We start from the raw sequence: 17,592 nt of genomic DNA, 5'->3' as shown, positions 1-17,592 counted from the left end.
AAAAACATTTGAAATGTGTGCAAGTTTAGCCACCTAATACATTTTTTTAAAATGACAAATTGGGTGCGTACCAGTTTACTGTGTATGTTTAGGAGACATTCCTTTTTTGATCAAACTGTCATTTTTGTTCCATACAGATGGCAGCTATTAGTTCTTATTAGAGTTACTCAGGGAGAATAAGATTAAACATTTGAAAACGACTCCAGAGGACTTTATTAACCTGATTACATTACTTCAACATTTTACGTTTTCTCCTTACTATATTGACGTTCAGTTTCTTCTCATTGTATTGATGTTCATTTCCCCATTACGAATATTGACATCTCTCCTTTTTATGGGCCTGATTCAAAGCTCGGCAAAGTCAATAGAGCATCTTCCCATTTACTGCAAGATGAATTTCGAACTTAAACTCCATGTACAGTGCCCGGTGTTTTCCTCAACTAACTTTTGACAAAATAAAATTTAAAAAGAGGTCTGATTAGGTATTGGGTTTTAAAATTAGAAATTAGCATTAGTGTTTTTCTCCATGTTCTTATTAACATTTGATTTTGAAATCAAGATTTTGGGTAACACTTTCAAAAGTGCTTACATGACATCTCAGCCTGTGTCATGGAAAGTTAATGAGACATAGGCCTTTAAAGCACCAAAGTTAGATTTGGGGGAAAAAAATGGACTTGGGTTCACTTAGGCCCAGAGCCTCAAAGTTATTTAGGCGCCTGATTCCCAGTGAGGAGTAGGCTGAAGAGAGTCTACCACAATGTATGGGTTATATGGTAGGAAAGCTGCAGCCTTTGAACTGGAATAAATTCAATGCCTGGCATAGGAGAGTGTGGGTGATGGGCAGGTAACACCCCTCCTGACACTTACAATTCATCCATGGCTCTGTCTTCATTTCACTGCGTTGTCCACATCAAATGCCACCCCTGTCTCAATGGGTGGAGAAACTTGATGGGGACAGTGGTGAAAATGGTGGCCTCAGCAGCGAGAGAAGGAGACATTTGCAGAAGGATACTTGGTAGCATCTCCCGCCTGTTGGAATCTCTGGCACTCATTGGCCAACTGGGTTGGGGAGGGGGTGTTGATTGGCCAACATTCCCTGGTTCCCAAGATTTCACTTGGGGTAGGAGCCATATGGAGCCTCTTTCAGCTCTGCTCTAGTAGTGCTTCTAAATATCTTTGAGGATGTGGATGGAAGTTAGGTGTGTGGTGCCTTTGAGGATCTGGGCCATGGGCACTTTAGAAATTATTGTCCTTTGCCTTTTTTTGTTTGCTTTTTAATTCTATCTATCTATCTATCTATGTATCCATCTATCATCTAAAAATACTGTGTGTGTGTGTGTGTGTGTGTGTGTGTGTGTGTGTGTGTGTGTGTGTGTGTGTGTGTGTGTGTGTGTGTGTGTGTGTTAAAAATCTGCTACACTACAGCAATGTTTGTTCACAGTGTTAATGCCTCATTTGGTGTTAAAGCCCTGTGTACAATATCAGTCCTCCACAAATCAGTTTAGGCCTCAATCCTGTAGTCAGAGGCATGAAAGCAGATCCCTGAAGATGAATAACAACAGTACTGGACAGAGCTTTACACAATATTTAAATGTATGCAAAACAATAAAGCATACTGGAAGGGATCTAAACAGTGCCTTATGGTCTGTGAGGGAAAATGCTTCATTTTGAAAAAGATCTGAATATTGATGTTCTCAGAATAGACTCTCGTCAGCTTTTTGTAATGTGTTCACATGAGAGATTCATTTTGTTTAATGCAAACATATTCCCTGCCCTTCTCTCCGCTTTCCCCCCGTCCCCAAAGGAGGAAGTTAAATCACAGGCGGGTTTGATGAAGTAACATGAAGGGTATGAAATTATCCAAGCAATGAAATTCAGAATCAGAAGCGAATCAGAGTAGGAAGCCTTGTCCGCTCTTCGTTCTGTAGCACCGAGTTATAGGAGAGGTCTCAGGGCAGTGACAGCACTGCATGTCTAGTACTTGCCACAGCTGGGCACAAGAGGGTGAGCTTTCAGTGCGGGGAGAGGCTGCCTTTTCTCTGCATTTCCCTGCTTCTGGAGCTTTAAATCAGCAACTCTCTTTGTAATTTAATCTATTTACAACCCACGAAGGAGTACACAATAAAAGAAATATATAACAGCCACTGCAAGCAGAGACTGGGCAGAGCACAGTGCCCTCTGGAGAAAAGCACTGAGCAGCATTCAGATTTGCCTTAGCAATGGGAATTTTTTATCTGTCTTGGAACACCGGTGGCCCTGCAACGCTAGGGAAAATGCATGGTTTTGGCGAGGGACATAAAGCAAACTTTGATGTGATGTGTGTGTGTGGGGGGGTATCACTCTTGTTGCTGTTTGACTAAGCAAAACCATTATTAAGGGATAATAGAAGGACAGTGTCCATTCAACAGCTAATATGTAAACAAGAAGCCCTGCTCTCAGTGCTTTGTCTCTTGCACTGTAGTGCAGTCTGATTTGCATCTTAATGTGGTTAATCCACACTTGGGTTGAAGGGGGAAAAAGTTTAAGCCCTCTCTCTGTGGCACTTTTACTTTTTCTGACATTTTTCTCTCCCTCTCCCCTTTTTAATTTCAACTGGCTGACACAGCGGCAAAGCATGTTTGCTCAAATCCCTAGCCTGAGAGCACCTGGGAATCGAGAGAATCTGAAAATACTGTCATGGCAGATGTGTAGTAAACAAGTTGCATGTGAAAAGCATTCTTTACAGTATTAATCTCCAAAATCGTCAGGCACAAGGAAGAAAGCCTCCACCGCCTGCTTCCATCCCACCCACCCACACTGTACATGCATGTACTGCAAAGGTTTGAAGCTGCATCTCTGTAGTTCCAGTGTAATTGTTTTGTTTTGTTTTGTTGTGCCTGCTCTCTTTCTCAAGTGTAACAGCACAACACAATCAGTTTTTAAATATTAATATGAGATTTGCTGGAGTGCATCTAGGAAGCGTTGAGTCACTGAGAATTGAAAAACATAATCTGTGCTTTTGAAAGCCATCCAATTCTGTTTTATTTACAGACTTTGAGCCATTTCACAAATTGAAAAGCAACCATCCAGCCATTCCGTGTTTAAATTATTATATCTTTAAAAGATCCCAAGACATTTCTCAGTGGGCAATAGCCCATTTCATTGAATACATCCAGATCAAAGACTATATGCACAAGGATAAGCAGAGAAGTTCAAAAAATAGTTATTTTTTTCAGGAAAGTTATATTTATAGCCTGAATTGAAAAAGCAAATATAGTAGCCAGTAGTCAAAGTGCAAGAGGACGTTCTGTAGCTGAGATCTTGGGCTAATGGAAGGAATCATTGTGAGCTTCAGCTGCTTTGATTAGGTCAGTCACTATCACCCCCTAAAACCACTTGGTCATAACCCTTCAATGTTATGGCACTCAGTCATGTTTCCATATGCTGAAAGGTAGCAAATACAGACACAAGACTACTGCTGTTGAATGGCAAAAAAAAAAAAAAAAAAAAAGATTTTGTGGCACTGACTGGATATAAAGTATGCAATTCAAAATACAGAGGAAAATACAAAAAAAATAGGTAAGATACAATAAAATTACAATTACTGAATAAAAATTACATTGATTGCTCTCCAAAATGGTGAAGAAAAAATAATTTTCTACATTTAATATTATTTTTACATTTGCTTTTTCTCTCAAGAAACTAAAAGCCGCATTTCCCCTTGTGGGTGTAATATAGTTAGTGTAATTAAAAAACAACAAGAACCCCTCCAAAAATCTTGACCTGCAGTAAATCTATTCAAGCTATTTGTGTCTGCGCGCATCCGCTAAAGTGGCTAGAATGAAAAACTGACAATATATGTTGCTGAAATCAAAAGTGATTTCTACAGCGATGAGCTATTAGGGAATTCCTGCTGGTTTTCTCTTTAATGGAGTTTGAGGTATGCAAGTTGGAAGACAATGTGTCAGATCTGCAACCAAGGCTCTGATGGATGTGAATCACACTGGGGAACATAGATTGTTTAGGAGGTCAGACGTTCCCTATATACTTTCAGTAATAATATGCAGCTGTTGTACCCTGGGGGGGAAAAGGGTGCAGTGATATGATCTTCCTTTTTAAAATAACATGTGACATAAAAAAGGCACATCTGATATTTTAAAATATATTAATTCAAAATAATGCAGACACATAGGACGGTGTTTGCACATAAATGGAGCGATTTAAAGCTAGATCACCTAAAAATAGCTCTTCAGCTGAACTCTCAGATCTGTTAGATTAGTCCATTTATAATAAATCCTGATGCATTGTCTATTGGATCAGTTTCTCTGTAATGTTTCCCTGTTTACCAGGGCTCCATAGTTAATCTGCATTTCCAAAAGCATTATGATACGGTTGTGAAGAGACACTACCTTGCCCTGTGCTGAAAATGATGGCCCAGTCTTAATTTCTGTCCAAATGTTCAGAACAAATTGCAAAAGGTGAGCGTTAAAGTGTGTGATGAGTGTTCTTATTAGAAGGCTTCTGGAAAGTGAGAGAGATTCACAGAGACAGCCTGGGCATTGAATGAGAGAGAACAGGTAAGACTCTGGGTAAGGTCTTTATCTAGCCATGGCCCAATAAAAGCTGAGAAGGGTGATGATATGATATAGCACTTTCCTAACTACCTGATGCCAAAGCCAGGGAAATTCTTAACATTTCCCTTTGTTAAATGTAGTGTGCAGTAGTTAAATATTTAAATCTGGTTGTTGTAGCCCCATAGTTGGGCCAGGAAACATGTCTTTTTTCGAAGGCTCGCTACAGGCTTACATTTGAAACTGAGGCATCAGGTCCTCTGACTTTTTGGAAAAGCTCAAAGGTGGCATGTATTTTGGAATGAGACTGAACATTTATTTCTCAAATAAAAATGTAATGGGCCCAATAAGAGAGCTGCTGGGTCCTGAATAGTATGGATTGGAAAATGGATATTTTTCCCACAGAAAATTTTCACCTTATTATTTGTGGGGGGGAGAGGGGAGGAATTCAGCCCAAACCAGATTGTTTTCAGTATCTGGCCAGGTTTTTGACAAAAACTCAAAATTTTCCATGGAAGACAGAATTTTTATATGTAAAGTTTGCTTTAGTGAAGAACCTACATTTCCATTGCAAAACAGTTTTGATGAGAAAAATGTGACCAGCTGTAATGCTGAGCTGTTTGGACAGTCTCGTTCCGAATGCTTAGTGCTTGGAATGTAATTAATCAAATCATTGAGGCAGTGTGGTTTAGTGGTAGAGAAAGAGTCTAGCATCCTGCAGTAGAACACAGCCTTTTTTAGTTTTCACACCCTTGAATTTTGTGGTCATTCTGTTTTTCAAATTAATTTAAAAAGCTCAAAGTGATGTTCGGATAAATCACAATGTTTTAAGTATCCCAGGGCTAGCTTTGTTAGTCTGGATCTGTAAAAAGCAACAGAGTCCTGTGGCACCTTAAAGACTAATAGATGTATTGGAGCGTAAGCTTTCGTGGGTGAATACCCACTTTGTCAGATGTTTTAACTGGCTTCAGGTTGAATCCAGCTAAAGCTATTGAGTTTGCATCAGATTTTGGGCTACAGCAGTAAATCCTGCCCTGACATTCAGAATTCACCTAAAATTTCATCTGGATCCATGTGAGCCTCTTTCCATGTTTGTCAAAATGTTTGTGAATGTTTGGACCAACCTCCCAATCAGCTTGTTCCAGTGACTGTCCACTAATCTTAGATTTTCTGGCAGAGATGGAAGAACTGCTTGTCTTAGATAATGTCTTTCAAGTTGACTTGGCTTGGTTTGGGTCCATATTTCCAAAGAGTTCAGTTATAGAAGACCTTGAACAGACTGTTGAGGCACATTGGGCTTTTGTCCATCCAATCCCATCTCCCAGGCATTTTCTTGTATGTATCCCTTCAGCAACCCCAGCTACTGAAAGAGTCCAAGAGAATCATATTTTACTCTTGTGTTCCTATATGTCTCTGGTTCAGATTCATCCATGATTTGCAAGAGAGCCCTTGTATAATGGACTGCAATCCATAGGCTTGGTATGAGAGACACTTGACGTTCCTCTTTAGTAAACACAAGTAATTTTTCCTGTTCTATACAGTTAATTCTGTTTATTGAAAGGGAAGGTAATCTGTTTTTGCTGCTTCCCTGTGCCATAACTACTCTGTGGTAGTAGAATACAAGAGCCAATATTCAAATGGGTACAGAGATATACATCTAGCTAGCTAGACACACATACACATTACATGGGACAGCACAGGATGGTGCTGCTCTTCGTGTCATGTACCAAAGACAATATGTCACTCAAGTGGTTAATCAACAAGTCATATTCCAAGGTATTTGCTCATATCATTGTTAATAATGCTGGTACATGTGCAAGGCTTGACCCAGAGCTTATTGAAGTTGATGAGCATCTTGCCATTGATTTCAATGGACTTTGGATCAAATCCATAAAGATGGAAACATAAACAGGATTGGTTTTTCAATTAAAAATATTGTTTCTACTAAGATTAAAAAAAATACAGTGACAAGTGTTGGACAATGCCAATAGGAAACTAATTCACTCAAGGAAGGTTTACAAGACAGTGGAAGAGAGAAAAACAGCTGTTTTGATTTTTCTGAAAATATTTTAAACCAGAATGTTTTTTCTTTCTTTCAGGAGGTATCTAAACCTTCCTGTTAAGCATGTAAATATATCTTGTTCGACTGTTTGATAGGCAAAGAAAGGAAAGGAATGAAATGCTCTAAGCAAAATAAGTATTTATCATATAGAAAAAGGACAAAATTAGGTTTTGAATTTCTAACATCCTTTCACAAACCGTCAATGCTGTGTTTTCTTAATACGTAAATAATTGTGAATGCAGACACAGAAGGTTTGTATAAGAAAATAACTTGATTGCTCTAAATTTCAATGGAAGTGGAACTGTTCAATTGCATTCTGAATAGTTGCTCCAGTGTTTTCGGTGGGAGACCTGTTCAGAGCATCCAAACTGATGAACATGCATTGTTTTTTGGGCTTCAACATCTGTTAGAATGCCATGCTTTCTCCAAGCTTGCTGTAAAGCCTTTTAGAATCACTTAGTTTAGTTGGACATCCTATGTGAAACTGCAAGCACTCCCTCACCTGCCACTGAAATGGCTCTGTGTGTGTGTTTATACTAGAACAAACCTTTACATTCACAGATTCATAGGTTTTAAGGTCAGAAGGGATCTTAATGATCATCTAGTCTGACATCCAGGGCATAGAACTTTATCCTGCAATTTCTCTGTCACCTCTTTCCAGAAAGATATCCAGCCTTGATTTAACTTTTTTGCTGGGACCCCCTTTGAAAAGGTTTCAGGCAGTGACAACCCTCCTTCCTCGCAAGAAAGTGATAGCGAATTAGTGTACATACTCATAGATATCGCCGTCCTTAATTCTGCACTGGTGCCAGTGGCAGTACTGCCTTCAGAACTGGGTGGCCAGAGAGAGGCAGCTGCTGTTTCTCCGCTCCCCCTCCAGCTCCCTCGTCCTCTCAGCAATATTTTTGTGATCTCGCGACCCCCCCACAATAGCCTTGTGACCCGCTTTTGCGTCAGGACCCCCAGTTTGAGAAATGATTTAAAGGCTTCAAGAGATGGAAAATCTACCATGTCCCTAGGTAAGTTGTTCCAAGAATGAATTACCCAGGGTAATTTTCCTGATGCTTAGACACCCTAAAAGAATACCTGAGCAAATGAAGATCTGGTGATTACAGGCACTCTTGCCTAGAATCAAAGCTGTTTATATTGTAATATAAAAAGATTAATCTTTCCGTTTTTAAATCAAGATGTGAGGACTTCAGTCACTCAGGCAGAGGTTATGGGCCTATCGCAGGCGTGGGCAGGTGAGATTCTGTGGCCTGCGATGTGCAAGAGGCCAGGCTAGATGATCATGACGGTCCCTTCTGGTCTTAATGTTTGTGAGTCTAGTGTACAGCCGCTGGTGAACACAGTCCAGTGTCTAACAGTGCTGCAAAGGAGTGAATAACCAAGTCCGAGATGACATGTGGGATCTAACACAGTGATCTTAGCCCAACTGAATACAGCTGGGCTATCACTTTAGGCAATGAAGTAAAAAATAAAAAACATGGTTATTCCACGTGTTTGAAAACACTGCTTGTTTTGAGCATAGTCCTTACTTGGTCTTTACTCTGGCAAAATTCCCACTGAGCCTAATGGGAGTGCTGCCTGAGCATGGACCTTGAGGTTTGAACTCTGTGTGAAATTTGAGAAATAGAGCAAGGAAGCTGGGTCATATCTTTTCCTCATACAGTCAGCCCATTAGGTAGGGCTATATATTTCCTAGTGAGTTGCAGCGATCCTGCTGAGGACCTTAGAAATGCCCTTTTGTCGCTGTCACTCTAGTCTGAGCATGTCTGGAAAAGCTAGTCTTGTATTATTGATGTAGACTTTCTGTATATGTATAGGACATGGGGAGAGAAAATAAAGTATTGCTGTAGGTTATCCAGGGAAGGGATGGCTGCCTAAACCAGGGCTCACAGTTTCCCAGCAGCTCTATGGATTACGTTTAGCTCCAGAACGATGCTCCGTAGAATCCAAGTCTAGAGTCTCACAAATGTTCTGCATCTAAAACTTGTTATAAAAATCTAAATTTACCCTAAATCTAACCTTAAGCTCTCAGAATGGCAAAGCATAATAAAACAAGCCGTAAAAATAAAATAACCATAAATATGCATTTCTAGTTATGATAAGGTTAATGATTTTTAAAGGTTACTGCTCCTCTGTAAGAAAACATTGTATTATGAAGTAGTGTCTTTTATTAAAATGGTCCCATGCAACACTGATTTTCTTAAAGTTTAAAATTTACCATTTATTGGCAGTGTGGATAAATCTGGGTAGCTCATCTGTATTCTGTACTGTAGCACTTCAAGTAATTTTGCACAAGTTGCAGACTATTGATGGTTTTACTTGGATTTAAGAGTTATTTATATGTAAATGATTCCAATCTCTTATTCTTTTCCAACTAACCAATTAAGTTGGTTTTAAAGTACATGGATGTGTGAGTGAAATCTACTGTGGGAGCTTTCTGTGTTCTGTAAAACTCACTGCTGTTAATATGGCAATCTTGTCTTTTGGAACTCATTATCATGGTGACTTGTTGAAGAATTAGACCTTTGAACTGAATTCAGTAGTATCTCATCTATCTAATTCTGTTAGGTGACTTCAAACCAGTTGTTTTATCCTTTCTTATTATTTGTACTTTGTATGATGTGAAGCAGAATTCAGTGCTGAGATTGTTTTTATTTATTTATTTGTAAAGGTAACAGACAAGTGCACGCACACACGCACAAAGGAAAGAGAAAAATACCCTTGAAACTGGTACTTGCATCAATGCTCAGGGGTCTAGGCAGATAATATAACTGCCATTTTATGACTAAGGGAACATATTTATAAATTCCCCATACATAGCTGATCAAATAAACCTTCCAGAGCTGCAACCTAAAAATAATATAGTCCAAGATTTACAATAACTGTTTCTAAACGGCAGGCTCAACATTTCAACCCTCGAGATTTCTGTTCAAGTCAATGGGAGCTGCTGAGCACTCGTCACATTGAAAACCAGGTCATTTACTGAATTGCCTGAATATGGACTTACCCCCTAATTTTTGACACCCATTAATGAACATTTTGTCCATGTATACATAGGCATTAATTCTGGCATTGTTCTCCAATGACTGCTTGAAAAACAATTTGTCTTTTACACCTACACTCAGAAATGTTTGTAAAAATTGAGTGGTGACTCATAACTAGGTTGGATATTAGGAAAAACTTTTTCACTAGGAGGGTGGTGAAGCACTGGAATGGGTTACCTAGGGTGGTGGTGGAATCTCCTTCCTTAGAGGTTTTTAAGGTCAGGCTTGACAAAGCCCTGGCTGGGATGATTTAGTTGGGAATTGGTCCTGCTTTAAGCAGGGGGCTGGACTAGATGACCTCCTGACGTCTCTTCCAACCCTGATGTTCTATGATTCTATAACTAAGGTCAATTTTGCCTTAGGTGCCTAATATAGACATGACCATCTCTATATGCACTCTACTTAGTATACCTTATTCTGCAAATTAAAAGTGATGTGTAGTTACCTAAGGCAACTGGAAACATCATAATGGCAATTTTCTTTCTTTCTTTCGTTCTTTCTTTCTATCTATCTATCTATCTATCTATCTATCTAACTTATATTGTAAAGTAAAAGCAGGTGAAATTTGACTGTGCCATATTTGCTGAAGTTCACAAGAACTTTTTAGCCAGTGGTAATTTCAGATGGAAAGGATATGTAGCTTGGTGTTTTAGTGCAGCTTTGAACAGAAACAAGGGGAAACCTGGTGATTTCTGTGAAGTTTTGCTTTGCCTTTTTTTGAGATTCATTCAAACCCAGAACACAGAGTGAAAGTGAGTCAGTGTGAACATGCTGGAAAATAAGATCGGCAGCCCTGTGGTAGGTTAAACTTCCCTGATTTTCAAAGCTGCCTCCTGACAAACCCAGTTCTTGTATGCACATGTATAGACCGCAGTGTTTAATGCTGGCAAGTTAGGGTCAGGAGGTTAATAATAAAGGACCTGATCCCAAAAGGTGCCAAACACATGCAACTGATGCTGAATGAAGAGCTCGCAGGGTTGGGCCCAGTGTGATTGTCATTGAGGAAAGCCGTAAAGCAAGTACCTTGAACTAATAATGTGATCACAGAAACAGTGATTTCTTTTTTAAAAAATGTAAACAGCAAGAAATTGATAATGGAATTCTATAAAAATCTCGCCAATAAAAACTTAAGATTCATTCAAGAATATTTAGCTGGCTAGTCATAGTGCTCAATATAGAAGAGAGAGATTGTCCAGTGGTGAGGGCACTGGTCTGGGGTGCGGGGAGATCTGGGTTTGAATCCATGGGTTAGATTCCCCATGTCACTTTGCCTCAGTTTTCCACCTGTGTAATGGGGTGGATAGTCTGTCCCTACCACGCAGGGTGCTATGAGGATCAGTATATTAACAATGATGATGTGCTCAGACACTACATTCATAGACTCATAGAAATGTAGGATTGGAAAGGAACCTCGAGAGGTCATCTAGTCCAGTCCCCTGCACTCAGGGCAGGACTAAGTAAAGTGTTTGTCTCCAGGGCCTCAAGGGATATATTTGCTTTTAAGGAGCAAAAATCAACATATCTTTAAATGGTGTTGTGTAATGTCATGGGCTGCAGTGACTCTTCTGCTGTGAAACTGGGCTTGTGGGACTCTTGTTCCTCTCCAAACCGGGTCACTTTGGCAAGCCCTAGTTGCAAGAGAGGAGCAAAATGTTACGCTAAGCAAAAATCAGAAGGCCTCAGTCTCCTAGCAGAAGTGTATGATATACTGTCATAGGGGTGAGGCACAAATGTCCCTGCTCAGTGAGGAAATGTGCTGGCAAAGGCATCCATTCCTTCAATGGTGGGGATAACAGGAAGCCAGTTCTCCTCTACCCTTGTGCATTGTGTACTCATTGGAATGGTGGCACTTCAAATGAATGCACAAGATACAAGGCAGTAGGGAGCCAGAACCCATAGCTCTGTCTCAGCCTGAAGTGCAAATTGTAATGAAGAACCTAATACGAGTGCTCTGTTTGGTCAGCTTCTCAAAAGTCCTAATCAGTGCCAACATGTGGGTCTAAATAGCAGGCAAAATAATGTAATTACAAGGGGACTGTCTCTCCATATTTTCACACACAATACTTAGCAGAGCAATTATGCAACACAGAGCAGGTTAATGTTGTTTTAAATTAGTTAACCTCTCATTGCTGCCGGGCCCCTCTTGTCAGCAACAGTTGTAATGGAACATCCTTTTATTGATTAAACCATCAAGGAATGATTAAACCATCAAGGAATGTGCCTTCTGTGAGATGTTCCTTTAAGGCCACCATACATCCTACATAGTGAGGGCACCGGTATTATTGATAGGATCAGGTATTAGCATGGGAGTTGTTATGGAATGTAAATGAGTTAGTTCCATAAACCCCCTCTGAGCTAATCCCTGGGTGTGCGCTTGTGGCTGGAATGACTCCCCACAAGACAGTGCTGTTGTCAGGCACTGCATGAGGGTGATGTATACATGAAGGATGTTTCACTCAGTCATTGGTGGTAGTCATTACGGCAGTTCTGCACTCTGGGGCTAACACTGAGTGGGGTGCTTGGAATCTCTCTGAGCAGCAGTTCCTGGTGAAGGCTTTTCTAGTTCAGTCACAGTTAATACAACCAAGTGACATGAGCTTGCTTGGAAAGATCTACTCTATCCTGTTGCATTTTAGATACTTATACGTAGATGTGGTAGAATTCAATTTTTATTTCTTGATCATTTTGACAGATCATATTGGTGTTTATTTGTAAGAATCATTTTAGATTTCTATCAATTTACATTTTCAGTTGTGCAAAATTATAGGTTTTAAGCATTTCTCCCCATTTTTATCTATTTAAATATCCATGGTTTTGGGGTAGGAGAAGGTTTGACAATTATTTAGACAGTAGGTTTGAGATTCAAAAAGTTAAAGCTTTGTGAAACACAAATTGTCAACCTCACATGTCAAAATATTCGAAGTAAATATCTTTAAATCAACAGATTATGCCTGTTTTTACTATTCATTTGCTAGTCCATTTGTATTGATCCTCATTCAAAAGTGTAAATCTCTGGATTTTGACACTAATAAGTTCTCAAGCGGCATTTCTTTTATTTTACCTATCTATAAATTGTAATTATTATCAATGGAAATATTTTTCATCAGTTTGTGTATGTAATTGAAGTCAGCATTGGATGAGATTTAGCAATAAAAATCAAATTAATCGAAGCCTATTTATATAGCAGCCTCGCCTATAGGGGTCAGCAGCAGACGGTTTAATAAGGAGTTAATGTTCGATTGGAAGAAACCGAACACCTCCTATTTGTTTTGTACTGTAGTTGCTCTCTGTAAGGAGAGTGTCTTTGCTATGCTTCAGGAAGGACTATGAAAGCCTGCCTTTAGCAAAGCTGTAATTAATGAGTTGTTTGGTACTCGGACAGTTTTGATGCAGTCACTTCCTATGGTCCTTGCTAATTTTGTAGAGCAAACAGGGCATCATGAAATATTTATATGTCCTCTATGTTAGAACATCTCAAAGCCAAAGAGATCAGCAATTGCACTTTCTTTTTTTAACATACTTTTGCTTTGTTTCAGAAGTATCGACATCTGGGGCGCATGGCGTGGGAAGCACCACCACCAGCACCCCTCTTCTCCTCACCGCCACGAGCACCGGGCGCACCACCACCACCTCAGCCGCGGGCAGAAGGAACAGGAGCACGAGCACTCCCTCCCTGGTGGTGGATGTCCCCGATGAAATGACTACACCCCTTTCACCTGCCTCCTCCCAGCTCCCAGCTGTAGGGGCAGAGAGCTGTGAGGCTGTGGAAGCCCGTGAGATCATGTGGTTTAGGACCCGGCAAGGACAGATGGCAAAGCAGCCATGCCCTATGGGGACAGTAGGTGAGCCCCATTGAAATGGCCTGAGCAAGTCATGTACGGATGCTGGGTGTGTTGGTTCCTTCTGGCCTTTAATGGTCTGCCTCTGTCTCTGTTTGTCTGGTTCTTTCAGTGATTTGGTCAGAGATCTGCTTGCCACTACCATTTATAACGTACACACTGTCTCCTGGCAGGCAGGCCCATGTGGCCTGGCACCAGTAGAATAAGCTAATGGTTATTTAGGAAGTGTGGCAGGCAGCTGAGGAACTTTCAGCTGTATGAAGGAACTCCCAGCTCCTGAATATGCCTAGCACTCCCTGCAAGATCCTGAACACCTTCAACTCCCAGTGAAAACAATAGGAGGGGAAGGCCGCCCAGCATCTGGCAATATCAGGCCTTGGTACCCCAAGGGAAATGTCCTGTTGAGTATATTGTGCAATACACTTTATTGTCTTTGTTCTGAGCAGGGCCTGGGCTGATTGCTGGGGTTTTGGTGGTTTGAAGTTTATCCTAAGTCTTATCGTTTGCCATGATGTGATTTTGGCTGTTTCAATTGATACAATTTTAAAGATTCTCAAACTGGGGTGCATAAAGTTGGGCTCCCTGATCCATATCTAGGCACCTAACTGGAAGTGACTGATTGGTCAGAATGACCACACAACTTCAGCACCCACTGAAGTTCCGGGGAAAGGAAAGGCAGAGTCCCCTGTCAAATACATACAAGAGAGCTGGCCAAACATTGGGATTTTTTTTTTTGAAAAGCAAAAGTTCAAAATTATTTTTTTCTCTGACATGTCAAACAACTGGATGTTTTTTTGTTTGTTTCTTTTGGGGGTTTTTTGCCAACATTTTTAAGAAAAAATTGTCTGGTTTTTTTGGTGAAAATGTTCAGGAGATTTTTAGCCAGTTCTAGTCAGGGACAGATTAATCTTCTTTGGGCCCTTGCACCCGGACCATGGCCCCACCCCCACTCAAGGCCCCGTCCATGCTTCGCCCTGAAGCTCTGCCCCTCCATGGCCTCTTTGCCCCAAGACCCTGCCAGTGCTCCTCCTCAAGGCCCTGCCCCTGCTCAGAGAGGGAGCTGGGGTTGTATTCCCAGTAGGCTAATGTCTAAAGCATATCTTGCTACACTAGAGACTATGGGTTCAAGTCCTGTCTGGGGAGAAAAGCTCTTCTCCCTGTTTGGAGGGAATGAGCGCCAGGGATGGGTCACTTGCTGATTATCTGTTCTGTTCATCCCTCTGTGGCAAGCTGGCATTGGCCACTCTCAGTAGACAGGATACTGGTCTAGATGGACTTTTGGTCTGACCCAGTAGGGCCATTCTTATTTTCTTCTTAGAGGAGCAAGCGGCGGGTGGGGAGGAGGCCAAATGGAGGTGGAGTGAGCAGGCAGGGCCTCTTTTGAGCATGAGCCCGGTGCCACAATTCCATTGGTGTAATTGTAAACCTGGTCCTGGTTCTAGTATCCAGTTTTGAGGACCTGTATGCCAGTAAGATCTGAGGAAGGTGGAGGGAATTCACTAAAGAGCAACAAAAAATTAATACAGGGTTGGAAGAAGTGGAGAAAAGTTTAAAAGAGCAAAATATGTTAGGTCTTAGTTTTCCAGTGTCGTGCATCTTGTGTCATCATTTACATCTGTGTGCGCGGCTTCTGATCCTTCTTTCACACCAGGTGAGGTGAATAGAAGTAAAATAGATATAAACCCTGTGTTTGTGAGAGGGAGAAAGTAGTTAAGGATATAGAGGTCAATGGTAATTGGGACGAATTGCAACATGGATTTACTAAAGGTAGATCGTGCCAAACCAATCTGATCTCCTTCTTTGAGAAGGTGACGGATTACTTAGATAAATGAAATGCGGTAGATCTAATTTACCTCGATTTCAATAAGGCGTTTGACACGGTTCCACATGGGGAACTGTTAGTTAAATTGGAAAAGATGGGGATGAATATGAAAGTTGTAAGGTGGATAAGGAACTGGTTAAAGGGGAGACTCCAGCGGGTCGTATTGAAGGGTGAACTGTCAGGCTGGAAGGAGGTTACTAGTGGAGTCCCTCAAGGATCGGTTTTGGGACCGATCTTATTTAACTTTTTATTACTGACCTTGGCACAAAGAGCGGGAATGTGCTAATAAAGTTTGCGGATGACACGAAGTTGGGGGGTATTGCTAACACGGAGAAGGACAGGGATACTATTCAGGAAGATCTGGACCACCTTGTAAACTGGAGTAATAGTAATAGGATGAAATACAATAGTGAAAAGTGCAAGGTCATGCACTTAGGGATTAATAATAAGAATTTTAGATATACGTTGGGGACGCATCAATTGGAAGCAACAGAGGAGGAGAAGGACCTTGGGGTATTGGTTGATAGCAGGATGACTATGAGCCGCCAATGTGATACGGCTGTTAAAAAAGCAAATGCGATTTTAGGATGCATCAGGCGAGGTATTTCCAGCAAGGACAAGGAGGTGTTAGTACCGTTATATAAGGCGCTGGTGAGACCCCATCTGGAATATTGTGTGCAGTTCTGGTGTCCCATGTTCAAGAAGGATGAATTCAAACTGGAACAGGTCCAGAGACGGGCTACTAGGATGATCCGAGGAATGGAAAACCTGCTTTATGAAAGGAGACTCAAAGAGCTTGGCTTGTTTAGCCTGCCCAAAGGAAGGCTGCGGGGGGATATGCTTGCTCTATATAAATATATCAGGGGGGTTAACCTTAGGGAGGGAGAGGAATTATTTAAGTTTAGTACTAATGTAGGCATGAGGACGAATGGGTACAAACTGGATATTAGGAAGTTTAGACTTGAAATTAGACGAAGGTTTCTAACCATTAGGGGAGTGAAGTTCTGGAACAGCCTTTCGAGGGAAGTAGTGAGGGCAAAAGATTTATCTGGCTTTAAGACTAAGCTTGATAAGTATATGGAGGGGATGTTATGATAGGATAGTTTAATTTGGGCAATTGATCTTGGATTATCACCAGATAAGTCTGCTCAATGGTCTGCGGGGAGATGTTGGATGGGATGGGAACTGAGTTACTGCAGAGAATTCCTTCTTGGGTGCTGGCTGGTGAGTCTTGCCCACATGCTCAGGGTTTAGCTGATCGCCATATTTGGAGTCGGGAAGGAATTTTCCTCCAGGGCGGATTGGCAGGGGCCCTGGAGGTTTTTCGCCTTCCCCTGCAGCGAGGGGCATGGGTTGCTTGCTGGTGGATTCTCTGCAGCTTGAGGTCTTCAAACCAATTTTGAGGATTTCAATAACTCAGTCCTGGGTTAGGGGTTGTTATAAAAGTGGACGGGTAGGGTTCTGTGGCCTGCCTTGTGCAGGAGGTCAGACTGGATGATCATATTGGTCCCTTCTGACCTATTAGTCTATGAGTCTAGGAGAATTGGACCCAGTGAGTGCAGAGTGGGTATAAAATAGTACTCTGGATGCCTTTTAGAAGCACTTTATGCAGATGTAAATGATTACACAAAGTCTAGGTCACTGGAGGATCAGGCCCATTGCTCAGCTGAGTGACGACCAAGGGGAGAATAAAATAATCATCTATAAAGTCCTGTTCAGAAAATGAAGGAAAGAAAGGAAGCAAAAGAAAAGTTAGGCTGAATATCAGGAGGCATCTCCTAACAGCGAGGTCTGTGAGGCAGGGGAATAGCCTTTGTAGGGAATCTGTATGCCCCATTGCATGAGTTATAGAAAGCTAGATTGGATGAAGTATTTTGGAATATGGAAAAATTCCCCACAGGCAGGGGATGGTCCAGAGCGGCCAATAGGCCTTTCCTAGCTCTAATTTCTGTGATTCATATGATTCATTAAAGCTGCCATGTGTTGTCAGTGCACCTGTTCCTGCTCCCTTTGAAAACATCAGCAAGGCACTCCTTGACTTTAATGGGAGTAACATCAGGCCCCACATCTCATTTACTTCCCTATTGAAAAGTTTGGCTCTTCAATGCAGAGCACCTTATGGGATGCAGGCTCTTTAATCCACATTTCTGCTTCCTTGCCTTCTAAAAATGTCTCGCTGAACCATTGAGACTGAGTTTCTTTTTGTCTGTAAGCTTTGCGTTTTTTTTTCAGGAGAGTGCTTAGGAAGTATTTGCTAAGCAGCTTC

General features: G+C 41.2%; 1 protein-coding gene across 20 annotated transcripts in view; it reads left to right on the top strand.

Annotated features, from left to right (window-relative positions):
* The window catches only part of ADGRL3 (adhesion G protein-coupled receptor L3), an 817,914-nt gene that overhangs the window by 641,351 nt on the left and 158,971 nt on the right, over positions 1–17,592 (top strand). For 18 of the 20 annotated variants that reach the window (XM_030565478.1, XM_030565475.1, XM_030565466.1 and 15 more), the window contains one exon: positions 13,202–13,507. In XM_030565478.1, the coding sequence (XP_030421338.1) occupies positions 13,202–13,507 (306 nt within the window). The remainder of the gene's footprint in view (positions 1–13,201; positions 13,508–17,592) is intronic. The other 2 variants (XM_030565477.1, XM_030565463.1) reach the window with 1 other exon arrangement.

The sequence above is a fragment of the Gopherus evgoodei genome, chromosome 5 (genome assembly GCF_007399415.2).
Source record: "Gopherus evgoodei ecotype Sinaloan lineage chromosome 5, rGopEvg1_v1.p, whole genome shotgun sequence".
NCBI classification, from domain to species: domain Eukaryota; kingdom Metazoa; phylum Chordata; order Testudines; family Testudinidae; genus Gopherus; species Gopherus evgoodei.
The sequence above is the reverse complement of the archived record's forward strand: the minus strand, read 5'-3'. Positions and strand labels throughout refer to the sequence as shown.